General features: G+C 46.4%; 2 protein-coding genes across 3 annotated transcripts; one reads left to right on the top strand and one right to left on the bottom strand.

Moving 5' to 3' along the window:
* Positions 1 to 2164: 2164 nt before the first annotated feature.
* Positions 2165 to 2503, top strand: LOC133928051 (uncharacterized). Its single transcript, XM_062374340.1, has one exon. It carries the CDS (start codon positions 2165 to 2167, stop codon positions 2501 to 2503), a length of 339 nt encoding a protein of 112 aa, XP_062230324.1.
* A 13079-nt stretch (positions 2504 to 15582) lies between these two features.
* On the bottom strand, positions 15583 to 17255 carry LOC133928764 (phytochrome A-associated F-box protein-like). 2 transcript variants are annotated; one of them, XM_062375235.1, is made up of 2 exons: positions 16031 to 17255; positions 15583 to 15756 (listed from the first exon to the last, which is right to left on the bottom strand). In XM_062375235.1, exon 1 carries the CDS (start codon positions 17155 to 17157, stop codon positions 16057 to 16059), a length of 1101 nt encoding a protein of 366 aa, XP_062231219.1. In that variant the 5' UTR covers positions 17158 to 17255; the 3' UTR covers positions 15583 to 15756; positions 16031 to 16056. The 2 variants fall into 2 exon arrangements, with proteins under 2 accessions (XP_062231219.1, XP_062231220.1); XM_062375236.1 differs by having other exon boundaries at positions 15583 to 15748.
* Positions 17256 to 17734: the final 479 nt, after the last annotated feature.

The raw sequence follows: 17734 nt of genomic DNA, 5'->3' as shown, positions 1-17734 counted from the left end.
CACAGGAGACATCTCTACCACCTTCGTCTCGTTAATCATCACGTTTCCTTAGCAATCTGCGGCTGCGTTGTCGGTCTCTGTTCTTTCCTTTGTGGCCACTGGTAGAGCCAGCCACAGTCTGATGTTGCTTCATCCTCATTACCCACTCTTCTTTGGTGAGAGTAGCTTGCCGCCAGCACTCTCTTGGCTAGCAAGATCAAACTTGTCCTCCGCTGCCTTGAGCCTTCATGTTACATCTTCGATAGAGATAGTCGAGAGGTCAAATAATGTCTCAATGGAAAGGGCGACTTGAGAGAACCTAGGAGGCACCGATCAAAGGAATTTCTCGATGATTTTGCATTCCTTAATCACGTCATTGAGGATGTCAAGGTTGGTGACGAGTCTCGTCAGGCGCATGGCAAATTCATCCATCATCTCGCTATTGCGGAATGCAATCCCCTCAAACTCATACTTGAGTTGTTGAGCCTTGGCCTTGTGCACACTTCCCTCATCGATGCATATGGTGTTCACCACGTCCCACACTTCCATGGCACTTGCCTTCATAGCAAGTGTGGAGATCATCTCCAAGGGAACGGCTCGAAGGATGGCCTCCAGTGCCATCATGCCCTCTTGTAGCTTGGTGCCTCCAAACTTGACAATGTCCCACAATTTGCGATCTTGGAGCATGACCTTCATCATCAATGCCCAATCATCGTAGTTCATCCTTGTTAGCGTCAGGTAGGAGGCCACTACGCCCACTTCCCTCACCACAAGTTGTACCACCAGGTTGCGACTATCATTGCTTCCTCTAGCTCCATGATTGTCGGGAACCCTAGGATGTGGTGGTGGATTGGGTGATCGAGATGATAGGCGCGACATCACAAATCCTTGAGTGTTAGATATTTCAATTTCTAATGTTACTCCGCACTTATTGCAGAATTATTATTCTCTACTTACTGCTTTCATTACATATTTGTATAATCATTTAATGTGTTCATTGTAGATTTGTACATCGATAATTGTGATCCTTAATGGATCATTATAGCCCATGTAATCCATCTTTTATGAGTATAAATATATTCAGCCCTACAGCCTTTTGCTATGTGCAACATTGCCCTTTTCCTCTTTCTCTCTCTCTCTCATCGTATCAATTTGATCTCTCGAACCTGCGCTACTTCCGCTACCATGTCCACCAAAAATTCCACCCAAAACACCTCTCTTGTCATCAAGATGCCACCCATACCTCCCCATAACACCTCTAGCCTACCTGCTACCACCTTCTTGGCTGGTTCATCGTGTGCGCAAGTTCTTGTAATACTGGAACTTGACGCCACAAACTTCTCCAAGTGGAGCATTTTCTTCCAAGCTCTACTCAGATGCCATGGTCTGATCCATCACGTCAATGACTCCTCTCTAGCAAAGCCCGATGCCACCATATGGTTGTAGAGCGACTACTCCATTCAATCTATCATGTAGTGATGGTAATGGGTTGGGTCAGGTGCGGGTTTAGCCAAAATCGGCCCTCTACAAAACCCAACCCATACCCGAATGACTAATCGAGTTAAAACGTGCCCTTACACCCAAACCCGGTAGGGACACAAAGCCAGATGGGTCCTTGTGCTGCCTCCGCACCACCCTGAGCAGCCACTTGGCCTTTTTGGTGGCGACGCAGCCGCTTGACCTCCTCGACAATGAGGTTCTACTCCCTGGCCCTGCCCCCACATCGGTCGCAGCATCAGCCCACCCTATGCCAGTCGAGCCAGGCCCGCCTTCACTCCGACCATGCCGGGCTCACCCTCCTGCTCCCACGATGGTCGCGGTGTTCGCCCACCCCCACGCTAGCTATGCCCACCCGTATTCCCACCCCCTCACTCACGCATGGTTGCGACGTCGACACGCCGTGGACAAGCTTGAACTACCGCATGGAGAGCGGTGGCAGGGGGATTTGAAAGTGGATGCTGCTTCTGCTACTAGAGCAGCGTGGTGGAGGTGGGATGGGGTAAGCCAATTGAGATGGGATGGGATCGGCTGATTGAGAGATCAGAATTTAGAGAACATATGTTTTTCGGGTGACACATGGGTACCCACAGGTGCAAGTACAAACCTGCGTTTGACCCGCTATAATTTCGGTACCCAACCCGCCAGACATGTGGGTGGGATGTAGCACATGTAGGGACCCGAACCCATGGGTCTGGCTACCATCCCTACTATCATGTATGGGTCCATCGCCGACGACATCCTCAACATCGTCCTCGAGCAGGACCAAACAACTCACGATCTCTACGTCATGGCTGAGGCTCTCTTCTGCAGCAATGAGGAGAGTCATGCCATCATTCTATTGAATGAGTTCCACAGCCTCCAACAAGGCAACCTCTCCATCACCACCTATTGCAAGGAGCAGAAGCATCTCACCAATGCTCTCTACGACATTTACTCTCTCATCACCAATCACACCCTCATCCTCAATGTCCTCTATGGCCTAAGAAAAACCATGTTCGGTGCCCCCACGATGATCGACATGTAATAGCCTCTCCCCAACTTCCCCACCGTCCACAACAAGCTTCTCATGGAGGAGATACACCTCACCAACACTACCAAAGTTGAGGCCACATCAGCCCTCCTCTCCATAGCCAGCAAGTCAACTAGCAACGGTGCACCTACACTGGAACTTCTTCCAGTGGTAGCTCCTCCAACAAGAAGCACAAAGGCAAGAAGACGGGCGGAGGGGGCTACGACAGTAGCTAAGACAGTGGCTCGGCCTCTCGCTTCACTTCGTCGACTGGCCCCTAGTTATGTGTCAACCCTGGCAAGGGCCAGTGGCTGCCCTCCAATGGTAGGGCCCTTCAAGGCGGTCCTCCTTATTCTTACGGCGGCCCTATCATCCTCAACTCTTATCCTCCACATGCCTACAACCCCACTGTGGCTCCTCTGTACCAGTCTCAGCCACTGACGCCCACGAATGCGTAGGCTTCTTGAGAAAACACCAACCTTGTCGCTGCCATGAGCAACCTTCAGTTCAACCCAAGTACATGGGTCATGCACTCCATTGCTTCTGAGCACATGACCCCAGATGACGGTATCTTACGTTGTATTTCTTCTTTTCCCAATCCCTTCTCTGTCACGGTTGGGAACAGGAATTCCATTCATGTATCCTGCTCCAGCTATTCTCTTACATACACTATTAGGACCATCTTTTCATCTACATAATGTTCTTCATGTCCCCTCTTTGGTTCGCAATCTTTTGTATGTTCACAAATTTAATCGCGAAAATTCTTGTTCTATAGAATTTGACACTTTCGGCTTTTATGTGAAGGACCTACGAATGAAGGGTGTTACATGTTGTTGCAATAATGGGGGCAAACTTTACACCTTCCCCTCCACTGCCGCACCTCCCAATACCTCTATCTTCATGACGTCTGTGACTCCTTCATTGTGTGGTATCGTCATCTTGGTCATCTTGGTCACGGCGCCACCATTGCCCTTCAGCAATCCTTGGCCATCCCATGGACAATAAAGCAAAATAAGCACCTATGCCACATATGTCAATTAGGCAAACACGTTTGCCTGCCATTTAGTGCCTCCAACTCTATCTCTAGGGCACCAATTGCTTTAATTCATTGTGATTTGTGGACTTCTCCGGTTGTTAGTGTGTCCGGTTATCAATATTACCATGTTATTATTGATGATTTCCCTGACTTTTATTGGAATTTTCCTCTTTTGTGTGAAATCTGATATTTTTATAGAATTGACATCATTTTTCTCCTTTGTACACACACAATTTGGGGTTCCTATCATCTCCATTCAGACAGACAATGGTAAAGAGTTCATCACAACAAGACCCCCACCTTCTTCATTCCACATGGTTTTGCACTCCACTACTCCTATGCCTATGCCTCTCACCAAAATAGAATGACCGAGCACACCATCCACACCATCAATGATGTTGTGCGCAGTCTTCTCCTCTAGGCATAGCTACCACCTCACTTTTGGGCTAAAGCACTAGCAAGTAGCAACCTCCACCTATCTCTTAAATAAGCGACCTTGTAAGTCTCTCAATGTTGCCACATCATATTTCACCATTCACGACATCCATCCTTCATATGATCATCTATGGGTCTTTGGTTTCTTCTGTTATCCAAACCTTCTTCCCACAATAGCACACAAACTTCAGCCTCATTCTATTGCTTGTATCTTTTTAGGTTATCCTGCTAATCATAGCAGCTACCATTGCTACGATCCTTCTAGTTGCCATATAATTGTCTCTCTACATGTGGTGTTCGACGAGTTTGTGTTTCCTTTTTCCACACTAACCTCGTTGTCATTCCCTATGGCCAGAGACATGGATTTTTTGCTAGACTTCGATGGATCATATCTTCTCGATCAGCACATTCCCCAACCGGCCACCCAACCTTTTCAACAGGCACATGTGGCCCCTACGCCACCTCCCGCACCGACGCTAGCCACACGGCCTCCTATTCAACATGTCTACACCAGGCGGATGACTGCATCACTTGTAGCCTCCACGTTGGAACTGCCTACTCCTACAGTTGTGGCACCCGTACAGATCATACCACCATCAGCTGTAGGCATGACGTGCCCAAGCCTCGATTTGCATCTAATGCGCACCTGGGCCAAGGCCAACATCATCATCCCCATCCAGAAATATGGCTTCTCCTTCCTCAATGCCGGCATCTCCCTGGTGCCCAAATCTTACAAGTATGCCATCAAGGATGAACATTGGTGGTTGGCTATGGCGTAAGAGCACAAGGCCCTCATCGACAACGGCACGTGGACCCTTGTGCCTCATCCTCCTGGTGCCAGTGTTGTATCTAGCAAATGGGTATTCCAGCACAAGTTCAACTCTGATGGATCGTTGGTGCGCTACAAGGTGCGTTGGGTTCTCTGTGGCTATTTGCAGCAGTCAGGGATCAACTACGGCGAGAATTTCAGCTCGGTTGTCAAACTGGCCACTATTCAAATCATCCTCAACATTGTCGCCTCTTGCTCCTAGCCAGTCCATCAACTAGATATCAAGAATTACTTCCTCAACAACACTCTTGATGAAACTATGTAGTGCAAACAACCATCAGGATTTGTGGATCCAAGACGTCTGCACCACGTCTGTCGCCTCCTCATATCCCTTTATGGTCTCAAACAAGCACTTCGCGCTTGGTACTAGTGCTTCGCCTCCCACATGATATCATTGGGATTTGTCACTTCCATCTCCGACACATCCCAATTTGTTCTTCATGTTGGGAAGGATGCAACATTTCTGTTACTATATGTTGATGACATCATCATCACGACATCTTCTACAGAGCTCCTAAGACGGCTCAGCAATTGCCTTCACAAGGAGTTCTCTATGATGGATCTTGGAGACCTACATTACTCCTCGGCATCTTCGTGGCATGATCTGCTTTTGGGATTTTTCTCTCTCAAAGACAATATATGGCCGATCTTCTCCAACGGGCTGGCATGAGTGATTGCCATTCTACCACCACCCATGTTGACACGTAGTCCAAGTTATCTTCCTCTGTTGGCACCCCAGTTGCAGATGCCATGGAGTACAAGAATATCGCATGCGCCCTACAGTACTTGATGCTCACAAGGCCAGATATATCTTACTATCACACCCGTTTTTCCCTTCCCTCTCTCTGATCTCTCTACCATATGGGCCCCACCTGTCGGCTCCTTCCCCTCCACTGAATCCCCTCCTTCCATCTACAAAAAATAGCCACCCGATTTGAACCCGTCTTCCCCACGCGAGTTAAGGCAATTGAAGATCAATTGAAGCCCAGAAAGAAACTGCAAGCAATAATAAGGAGGGAGATTTGATTGTCATGACGTGTATTAGGAAACCGAACCCTAAAATCTTACTGTCATGTTAACTTGAGCTGGCCGATCCAGATCTGTGCCCTCCCGTAGATAAATCCATAATTCCACCCTCAGCAAAACATCCCTTTGCCACACCACACTCGACCCCTAAAATGTTGTCAACTTTGCACCACCAGAGAGCTCTCGTGACACCACCCTAGCTCCAGTGCACCCCATCGTCGTGCCTCTCCATGTATCCCTGTCACCGTCCAAGCTCACGTCCACATTCGCCATCTGCACCTTGTTGTCTGTGACCGTTCGCCGTCGAGTTTCATCGCCGTAATCGAGCTCTCATTGTCGCTGAACTTCCGCCGCTGAAGCTCTCTGTGGCTGCACTGTTGTCGTCCTCCTCGACTCCATCCAAGCCTTCAAATGCACTCACCATCACCCGTACACCGTCATTTACCACTCGTCATCGACTGTCGGACCGTGCAGCGGTGCTTCCACTTCTTCTCTGATGATCCTCTATTGTCGCTATCGCTGGAGAAAAGGTAGGCGTCCACCCATCGTCCGGTCACATTTGTAGGAGTAGGATTAGACTGATAGATACCAGTTCACTTAAGGAGATCTCAACCGTCTGATCGTTTTTATGCGGCTCTGATTTAATTAGTCCTAACCCTAGTCAGCGTCGCCTAGTCAACTTGCCACGTGTGCTAATTGTCAGATGTGGCAAGTACAGTCACTGCAACCGAGTCTCGTCAGTGTCTGAGTCATCCTAGATGACGTCAGCTTGCGCAATAATACAATTTTCCCGTTAGAAAATAATTTGAGTAAATCTGACATTTCGAAAATAACTTTTATTTTAATAGAAACTTTAAGAAAATAGGTATTGATTTAGATAAATATTTAAAATGGTTTTATCTCAGTAATTAAATGTTTTATATGTTTTAAAATTTTGTTTAATTTCTTTAAATAGTTTTTAAGTTTAGAATAAATGTTTCTAATTAAGAAAATAGTTTTAAAAAATATAGAATAATTCTAATAATGTTTAAATAGGTTTTTCCTTATTAAAATAAACGCCTTTAATCTATTTTGATGCATATAAAATTATTTTAATTCCTAAAACGTAAATAAATTCTATAAAATTGTTTTAAACAGTTGTATACTATAAAATAATTCTAGAAAATTATAAATAAATGTTTTAGGCCTTTTAAAAATTAGGTTTAATTGCATATAAGTAGTTTTCACCTTTTTCAGCAGTTTAAAAATACATTTAGTTGTAGTTTTCGCGTCATGGCTCCGATTTGGACGGTTCTTGCACCCAAATCTTCCTAAAATAATGCTCTAGCTAATCATATCTTTTATTTGATGTGTTTGCTTTGTCTAGTGCTTGTTCTTAGTGTCACATATTTTGTTCGCGTGTAGAGGAGTTTGTCCCAGAGGTGTTCAAGAACGTCTGAGACCAAGACTTCGATGATTTCGAGTAGCACTTCAGAGAAGGCAAGTGTCCTTGAACATATTACACCTACTTTTAGAAAGTAATTTTTTTTATAAAATGCATGCTTTTCAAATGTGTGACCTATGAGTAGGGTTTACTAGTTTTCTCTAATTTTTCTTGTAACCTTAGTGTTATTTTCATGTTATGGGTAGAATGTCCTTAGTTATGCTTATTCATGGGTAGTATAGGTTTGATAAATTGATTAATGATATGGATCATGATGTTAACTTTGGTAAAAATACTTAGACACATGGAAATTAGGGTCTGGGCAAGTTTGGCATGTTGGTTGGCTTGTGGATGTGTTCTAGGCAAAATTGTGGTGTTTTGTTGGATATTTGGTGATTACCCTATGTTGGTTGTCTTGTCATGACCATGTTAAGGACATGTTCATGGAGCGATCACCCATAAAAATAGTACAACCATAAGCCTGGTATGGGACAGTCCTACCCGAGTAATTCGCTATCCTCTCAACATGGCGAAGATCATTTGGTAGTACGGGGATGTAAGGATGTACTTCCTGGATCTGCAAGGCGCAAGAGGGGGCTTCTGGAGTGAAGGTTATACTCCCGCGATGATGAAACTTTAGCAAGTCGACACGCGGTGAGAGAGGCTACGGAAAGTTTTTGCAGTGGATTCCTAGTGCACACCTCAAAAGTGTGTAAGAGTCATCTATTGGCCAATGGGTACTCTGCAAAATAGTAAGACACATCTTGTTGGTAAAGTGTACGACCTCTATAGAGTGAAAACTGATATATCAGCCGTGCTCATGGTCATAAGCGATATGGACCCTCACATGATTAGCCTGGTGGATCACGGGTTGGTTTTTGGTTGGTTCTGGTGGATCACACTGTTGGGAACTGTGATTCGAGTTCAATCTTGTTTAGAGGTGGTTTGAACCTCAGGTTGTGGAACAAGGTGGTTAGAATCTTGGCTCAAGTCTTAGAAAACATTTCACCTAGTAAATAGGCTACCTTTATAAAATTTTGACTATAAAATGGCATTATGCAAATAAACCCCTGAGTTAAGCCTACCTTGACTTTGGCCCACGTGTCATATTTTCTCACACTTGATATCATCACGCTTGCTCTATTCCATCACATTATTGCTGCTTAGAAGGCGAAGACTTAGAGGATTTCTTGGAAGACGGAACTGAGTTTTAGGTGGGTGACTTTTTAGTCGATTGCTTGTGGAGCTAGGCATCGTGCTGAGTCTTTCGCTACTATGTAATTTCCTTTTGGATCCTTGGGTCGTTGATGTAATATATTAACATTATAATAATGGATATTTTTTCAGCTACTCACTTATGATGTAACTATGTGTATGTAACTTGATCCTGCCATGTATGTAGCTTACATTCAATTTGGCATTAAAATTGGATGTGATACCTATGTCGTTCAGCAGGTTTCTCTTTGTTGGTGATATGCCCTAGAGGCGATTGAGTTTGCGGATTGGATCTGCTAATGGGCTTTAATATTGATTAAAGGACCATTAGGGTTTAGAGTCATAATGGGCTTTAATGTTGATTAAAGGCCCATTAGCGTGCTCTATATAAGAATAGGCAGGGGCTAAGGCGCATTGAGTTTTTCAGAAACCCTAGCCGCCTCCTATTCCCGAACTCCCTTCGAAACCCTAGCCGGGCGCGCGGTGCTAGCACACCGGCGCACGGCGATTCCATCCTTGTACGTGTGGATACCGTGGAGGCGCTGCTACTATTGCGGTGCTGATCTGCTCGGGAGTACTCGGGACGTACCCGCGAGTACTTGGAAGGTGCTCGGGACGTGCTCGGGACGAGGTTGACGATCGACTACTTGACGCGCACGACGTTGGATTGGTCTGCTCCAACTCTTCTTCCGCTGCACTGCTCGTCAAGTGGTAACGATTCATGATCCCCTACTCGCATGGCTTCCTGGTTGAATGCGGTAGAGAAAATTTATTTTGTGCTAGCGTAGCCTACCCGCAACCCTTCAGTCTTCACATGCATGATCCTCGCAAGCCTCATCTAGCGCTCATCAAGCATATCTTGAGGTACGTCAAGGGTACACTGGACCATGGTTTGCACCTCCATGCTTCCTCCACCACAACTCTCATTGCTTACTCCGATGTGGATTGGGTCGACTATCGTGACACCTGGCGTTCCACGTTTGGCTTTTGTGTCTACCTTGGGGATAATCTAATATCTTGGTCCTCCAAGCGTTGGCTGACTATCTCCCGCTTTAGGTTGAGGCCTAAGCCTGAGTATTGAGATGTTGCTCATGCCATTGCTGAGTGTTGTTGGATACGTCAGTTTCTTCAAGAACTTCGCTTGCCATTGCAGTCTACTACAACAATGTTAGTGTAGTCTACATGTCAGCCAACCCTGTTCAACATTGACGAATGAAGCACATTGAGATTGGCATCCATTTTGTTAGGGAAAAAGTCTCTCTTGGTCACATTCATGTCCTTCGTGTCCCATCCAGCATGCAGTTCACCAACATCATGACCAAGGGGTTGCTGACCAAGCTCTTCCTTGATTTCTGGTCTAGCCTTGGCATCTGGGAACTTCCCGCTACCACTAGGGGGATTATTATTCTCTATTTACTGCATTCATTGTAGATTTATACAGCTATAATTGTGATCATTAATGTATCATTATAGCCCATGTAATCTCTCTTTTATCAGTATAAATATATGTAGCCCCGCAACCTTTTGTGGTGTATGGCATTGCCCTTCTCCTCTATCTCTCTTTCTCTCTCTCTCTCTCTCTCTCTCTCTCTCTCTCTCTCTCATGGAGTACAAGGCTCTGATGCCAAATTTCAACCAAATTCCTCTCTTAGACTCATGTGATCACTAGGACACACACACGGGAAGACTCACTAGCTGTTGGTTAGAATGAACTCACAGCATCACCGACATCCACATGACAACAAGGAGATCCTCACGAACATGATTGGCGCACTCACCAAGGAGGCTCAGGCATTTGACATCATGTTCTAGTTCAGTGCCGTAGAGGTGAGGCTCGATGAGCTGAACATGGACGCACTCTAGCAAAAGCAAATTCTATAGGACCCTATCCTACGAAAGACCCTCTCTCCTGTGATGGCACGTGTCTACTCCCTCTCTCTCCTCCTTAGCTCAGCCATTGGATCACGGGATGGATGACATAGATGGGGTCCCACGAGGGTATTTTTGGACAGGGTCCTATAGAATTTGCTTCCCGCTCTAGCACAGCCTTCATGTCAGGTCCGGCAAGGCGCTCTCCATTAGCGTCATGGCACAACTTCAACACCTCCTCGCAACCGATGATGCCAACAAGAGGCACGGGGCAGTAGCTAACTGACCCTGCTACAAATCATCACGCGGTCCAGCCTAAGCTTCGGTGAGATGCTGGAGCGAGAGCTAAACACGCGGCTCCAGCCGAGCCCCGACTTGTCGGTCCTCTTGTCACTCTCGCCACAGTCCACGGCAGGACATGAGCGGTGGGCGAAGGGAGCACGACCGCATGGGGTGATGGGGCACGGGCGGCGGGCTGACAAGGGTGAGGCTACGACACTAGGTGACTCCGATGCAATAACGATCGATGGAGGCCTAGGCAACGCTCCAAGTCGCCAGGTGCCGAGTGCCCGAGTGGGGTTGTGGGAGCCAGGGCGATGTGCCGACCGCTGAGCGCCCGAGCAGGACTGCGGGAGGCCGAGAGCGACACTGGCTCGCTGGTTCACTGCGTTGAGAGCGTGGCAGCATGCAGTTGCTGGGCAAATGAGATTGGGGACTTTGGGAGTCATGAGTCTAGGGGCGGTTTGGGCTCTGGGTGACGGGGGTTAGCCGGTTAGGGTTACGTTGTGTGGGAGGCGAGCCGTTCGGGCCAAACAACATAGGAGGTGGGTTGGTGGTCTGGTGGGGGCCCTGGACCTATGGGTAAATGGGTCCGAGTACTAGAAGAATATACTCGAACCTGCTCCATCCTATGGGTGAGATTTTTACCACTAATAGACCCGTGGGTATAAGAAATAGTCCATACTCAGTCCCTAATGGAGTAATTACATATCGGACAGCGGGTAATGGGTACCCATTGCCACTCCTAGCTAGGTCATGCTGTGTAGAAACAGAAATACAGACATGACACTAATATGCACAGCTAAGACAACTAACAGCACACAGGATTATTCCAACATTCCCCAGCGAAGAAATGAGCTGCCTTTCTCCACGCGAAATAGGGCAGCTGCATCGATTAGATCCGGACTAGATTATTGAGGTGGGGCATACCACAACTTAAAGTCTAATTACATACCTGCTTGGGGGTTCATGCTATTTGTTACTGAAAGGAGTACCGGAATACGTCTATGTAGAATGTAATAGTGTGTTTAGTTAGTTGAATGAAGTTAAGTGGGATGAAATCATGTATAAATAAAATGATCCTGGATGAGGTGGTACAAGTAGATTATTTGGTTAGTTGTATGGGATGGTACGGGAATATGTTTGGTTGGATGTATTGCTTAAATCCATATATTATATCCATATATAACGTAATTATTTTATAGAAAAAATAATTTTTATATTTGTTATTATCAGCAAACTATGCTAATTAGTACTAATCATTACTAATTCTAGTTAATCATAACTTAAGTTGTCAATCTGAATGTAACTAATGTTTAACTAAAAATCCTTAATAACCACTAATAGTCACTGATCATCACTAACCTCAAGTGATTAGCAGAGTTGATAGAACCTATACAGGGTCATTCGGCCGATTTTGCTGCATGGCTGAGTACAATTTCTTCTCGGTATATTCTAATAATCTGAATCATCTCATCCTAAATGGAATGGTACGATTTAACAAACCAAACAATTGAACTTGCTACATCCCACATGACAATGTGCATGTATGGGTTGATTCAACCAACCAAACAGACCTAAAACTAGCAGCATGAGCAGGCTCCAAACCACTCGAATTCAATCACATCTTTTTTGAAAAAAAAGTATCGATGTTTAACAAATATATGTTGTAGAACAGACCGATACAATATACAAATGAACAAATAGTATAAATACAAGGTTGTAGGATCAAAAGTGGCGACTAGAGTGAGGTGAATAGGCGTCTCAATAATTTCTTGCGAAATAGATAGCCTTCTCCTATTTTTAATCACCAACCGCACCTTAAACGTTGAGCGGAAGCAAAATACTTAGAGAGACAAAGCAAGATAAAAAGTTTTAAGGCAATATGACTCCACGAATGAAATATAAACTATAGGTTCATTCAAAACCATTCTATGTGTCTTTGTACCCAAAAGCTCACAACTTTGAAGATGAACGAAATAGAGATAAGATCACCGGGCAAGTAAACTCTCCAAGATGATGATCTAGAGGTAAGAGAATTCAAGACTCTATCACATATGCATGTGTATGTGAATTCTATGCCTCTAGCATCAAGAAAAACAACTTCCTAATGTGTTAAAATTTCAGCTCAAAAAGAAAAACAAAAATCAACAATAAAACACCAAGAACTTGAAAATTTGCAAAGGAACAATAGAAAAAAACTAGAAAAAACGGAATTCAAGAATATGCAAAAACTTAAACTTCATTACTCAAATAGGTCAGCCCTATTTTAGGCTGATTATAAAGATTTATCTCTCAAAACTCTCACATATTACATAGGCTAAGCACTACTCTCTCTCTCCTCTAAAACCCTAGCACAAGGCTCTCATATAGATGGCTCAAGGGGGAGGAATCCCAACCAACAATACCCCTCTATTTATAGCCTAGGAAACTTAAATCCCTAGGTTTCCTTGACTGTTCCCAAAATATCCCTCTCTTGTAGTACACTCCTACCTACCACGGAATGTATTTTGGTCCATTTTCTTCTCTACCATCGGACGATTGTGGTGCCTTCACGACTTAGCTTTGCCACGATACAAGCTTCATGATGATGCCACGTGGACCTTCATTCCTCCCACGGTTTTGAGGCCAAACAGTGAAACCCTAGCACGCTTCTCAAAGCGTGATTAGCCGCCACTTGCTTCCACCAGAAGCAAGTGCTCCGATGATAACACGTGTCGTCTGTCTTACGATCTTGACCATCGGCAAGTCTCTCCTGCTCCCAATCCCTCGGGTTGCCTTGCCACTTGCACTGATATCCCCTTCGCTGGACTTTGTCAGCACGCGCCTTCATCAGCCTTCATCTCTTGCCTTGCTTGACCTCCACGTGTATCGCTAGGATCATCCTTGACTCCATCCGACCTCCTTGATCGTCTAGCACCAAGCACCCCGCTTAGCCCCCATCACCCGCCGTCGATCGCCAAGTTGCATCCATAACCTGCACACCATGAGACCAGCAAACATGCATCTCCAAAACCATATAACATCATCACATGTTAGTCCAAATTGAAATCAAGTTGAAAAAGATTAGACGTAACAAAAATGTAAACATCGGATGGTCTACCGTTCGCACCCGTGCAACACCAGACCATCCGGTGAGTACAAATCCACTGGAACCCGGTTTGCATTTCTCTCTGGAAAAATTAGTCTGGTGATCATAAAGTTCCAACATCGGACAGTCTGGTGAACACCTCAAAATTTGCCTCAGAACTAAAAGGCTCTGGTGATACTCTCCGGTGTTAACACGCCCATCACCGAACCATCCGGTGAGTGCATCACTGGAACTTAGTTTTTCAACCTCTCTAGAAATCTTTGTCCAAGCCTCCGGTGATCACCCATGCACACACCGGACCTTCCGGTGAGGCTACCGCACCAGACCTTCGCATTTGCACCCTTCTCTGGAAAAATTAGTTCGATGCTCACTCTCACCCACATTGGACCTTCTGGTGGATGAATTTTTCTCTGTCTCTCCGCTAAAAAGCTTCGGTGCTTACATCTACCACAAATTGAACTATCCGGTGAGGTCAAAAACCCATGCACCGAGACAACGATACAAACTCCAATTCTTTTCAACTTTGGTTAGACAAAATCAATATTACAGTATATAACCATGCATATGCTAACCAACAAAAGCCACACAACGTTAATTACTCATCACACAAGATAAACCAAGGCACATCTCAACTTTGTTTCTCAAAGGTTGGTGTACACATATGTAGAGGGGGCACCAAATCCACCCTCCAGGGCTGATCCACCATGCGGGCAGAGAGGCTAAAGCCTAGGGGTGTAATCAGATCGAATATGAATGGATATAACTCATCATGTATCATATCCCACATTTTTTTCTCGGAGTCAAAGTCAAACACGGGTAGTACTAGATAATTGTTTCTTCATCATATATCATATATTTTTCTCAATGTCGGAGTTGGAGCGGATAGTACCGCAAGTTTTCGGTTAGTCGAATAAATAGAAAATTTTCACTTCATTTACATTCCCACACAACACATTAAACAATATAGGGGTGTAATTAAAGTGAACACACAGAGAGTGATTGGTGATATATGAAAATAAGAGCATTCAGTATTATCTGTCTACAGATGTGTGATAATCTACCAATATATTATCATATTTTTAAGTGAAATCACAATAGATTTTCTTGTAACACCAAATATTCAGATACTTCGGACGGATACCAGTCATCATGTATCCTCTTTTTTTTCTCGGATCCGAAGTCGGACACGAATAATGTCGAATAGTGACAGATAGCTATTGTTACATTACATATTTACTTTGCAAGCCTTCGATTAGACGGACGAGCGGAAATATCCATCCTGTTTTCGTCTCTACTCAAGCCCCTCCTACTCTGATGCCCCTACAAGCCCCAAACTCATTTAATTTTTTTTGGCAGGAAAGATAAGAAATAATAGAAAAAAGAGGAGGAAGAAAATAAAGAGTCGGCTATAATCCATCAGCTCTCTAATTTTTGTTTGGGAGATTCCATTATTTATCACTGAATTGTATTAATGACATGTTTCATCTATGTCTCATTATCATTCTCATAATAGATGATATATTATAGATTATACGATTATTCGGTGAAGTTTTTTAATTTATTCATTTTGTTTCCAACAATCTTATGGCATTTTCATCATTTTTTAATCCATTATATTATATTATATTATATCCGTACATGTTTGAATTGAACAGGATCAGCGCTGTCGGTTAGATGGTGACCGAGCGCCCGCCACGCCAACGCCATGGATAGACAAGTGTCGCAGCATCACGTGATGGAAGAAGCATGATTATTTTACAGTACTGCTTCCGATGAAGAAGCCCATGCAGTCACAGTGAATCAGCTAGACGCAGGATGAAACGAATCCATATGCCATTCAAGAAAATAGGATGCAGATTCTAGTTACAATTGCACTCCAGACTAGAAAATGGGATGCAGGATGCAACGAATCCATATGCCATTCAAGAAAATAGGAATCCAGACTTGATACATCACAGGGAAAGAAAAAAGGACCTCGAATCAAAGCGTTGCAATTGCACTCCAGGAAGAATTGATAGTTGGCAGTAAGCACGATTGCACTGCACCTGATGCAAATTCTGTACTCCTGGTACGTAAGCAGATTTCAGTTCGATGGAACAAGCACTACCAAAAACACATTATAGTTCACTTGCAATTCTTAAGCATTTATGCTGAACATCAGAGCTACAACTTGATGCAAATCTTAATCGACATCAGATTCTTGTTCTAAGCATCATCATCAACAGCAGCAGCAGCAAGAAAGAAGATGCATCATACATATACTACTACATGCATCTGGCAATGGCAATGGCAATGGCAATGGCAATGGCAATGGCAGAGGGCAGTGGATGATGCAATACCATGTCAGTCAGGTGGCCACTCAAAATCAGGAGTAGAGGGGCCGCTCGGTCCAGGCGCCGGCGACGTGGCCGTTCTCGCAGACGTACGCGCGCACCACGGGCTCGCCGTCGTCGTGATAGCCGTAGAAGCTGCGGAGGCAGAAGGCCGAGTAGAGGTCCCACGCCTCCTTGCAGCCGCAGAAGGCGCACTCGACGGCGACGGTGGGGCGGCGCGTCTCCCTGAGCGCGCGGCGCACCTGGGACCGGGCAAAGTTGTGGAACACGCCGCGGAAGACCATGTACTTGCGGCGCTCCTCGGCGTGCACGCACCCGGGCCAGTCGCAGAGGTAGAGCCGGTCGCCGCGGAAGCGGCTGGCCAGGAGCTTGTTCCCCTGCTCCCGGCTCAGCGTCCAGGACCCCGACGCCAGGTGCGGCCCAACGGGGCCCAGCCACCGCCGCGCCCTCCGCCTGCTCCCGGCCACCACGCCGCGCCGGATGACGCCGCCGCCGCTGCCGGCATTGGTCGTTGCTCCCTCCTCGCGGATCGCCGCCGCGGGAGCCGCAGGCGGGATCTGCGGCTCGGACGAGAAGTCGTAGGCCGCGTCCAGGTACAGGTCGTCGTAGAGCGACCACGCGCCCCCCGCGGCGTCGCTGGAGCCGCCGGCGCCAGGCGCGTTCCCGGCCTCGGGCGCCGCGACGTCGGCCTCGGAGGCCGGCGCGTCTCTGGGATCACGCGAGGTGGCCGTGGACTCGAGACCCTCGACGGAGGAGGCGTCGGCGGGAGGGCGGGAGGGTCCGATGTCGAGCTCAAGCTCGAAGTCGTCGGTGGGCTCGAGGAGCACGCCGGCGCGGAGGAGCCCCGGGCAGCAGACGGAGAGCTTGTGGAGCGCCGCCCAGGCCTCGGGGGCACCGTCGGGGGGCGGCGCGGGCAGGAGCTCGGCGGGGAGCGCTCGCGACAGGCGCGGCGGGAGGCACGCCGACCGGAGCAGCGCGGCGAGGCGCGGTGACGCGCATGAGGCCCGCACCCAGTCCCGCGGGTCCCCCTCCAGCCGGCCCAGGATCTGTAGCAGCACGTCATCCGCCAGCGCGGACAGAGGCGATGCCGCCTCCGCCCTCTTGCCGCGCGCGACGCCCTCCTCCTCGGCCATGGCGCTCGGGCTCGGCGGCTTCCTTGGTGCTTCCGCAGATAGGAGAATGGTTTAATGGCGCTTTTTCTTTTCTTTTGTTTTTGTTTTGGTGGAGATTGAAGATTTTTTTGTGTGTGGTGGTGATGTAAGCTCGGCGAGATCGGTGACGATCTTTTCTTTCGGTCTACTGTGCAGGTGTTTTTTTAAGGTATTTTGGTGTGGATGGCGTTCGCGCGCGTGCTGTTCGCTACTGCCTACTGGAGTAGTATATTCCAAATAATTTAAGCCGCAATTGAGAAAAATTTAAAATTAGACAACATACGTGATCCTATTTACCGAAATAGATAATATATTATCATATTATAATTTTATCATCCATATTCGACACTTTATTTATCAAAAATTAACTTTCAGTATACCGTACGTCAAAAAACACGAATCCGGCCATATTCGGTACACGCCAGGCCCCAGTTGTCACATCTGCTTTTGTCGCATCATTGTCACTTCGATGTTTACTTTCTGCGCAAATGACCGGCATGCATGCATGTTACTTTACTTTTTACATGTGGGTGCATCGTTTTGCTGCTTTCGGTGCATC

The sequence above is a fragment of the Phragmites australis genome, chromosome 9 (genome assembly GCF_958298935.1).
Source record: "Phragmites australis chromosome 9, lpPhrAust1.1, whole genome shotgun sequence".
Lineage (NCBI taxonomy): Eukaryota > Viridiplantae > Streptophyta > Magnoliopsida > Poales > Poaceae > Phragmites > Phragmites australis.
This window is presented reverse-complemented; position numbering and strand designations above follow the sequence as displayed.

Coding starts and splice junctions, on each gene's coding strand:
- LOC133928051 (XM_062374340.1), top strand. CDS start 2,165: ATGGGTCTGGCTACCATCCCTACTATCATGTATGGGTCCATCGCCGAC.
- LOC133928764 (XM_062375235.1), bottom strand. CDS start 17,157: ATGGCCGAGGAGGAGGGCGTCGCGCGCGGCAAGAGGGCGGAGGCGGCA.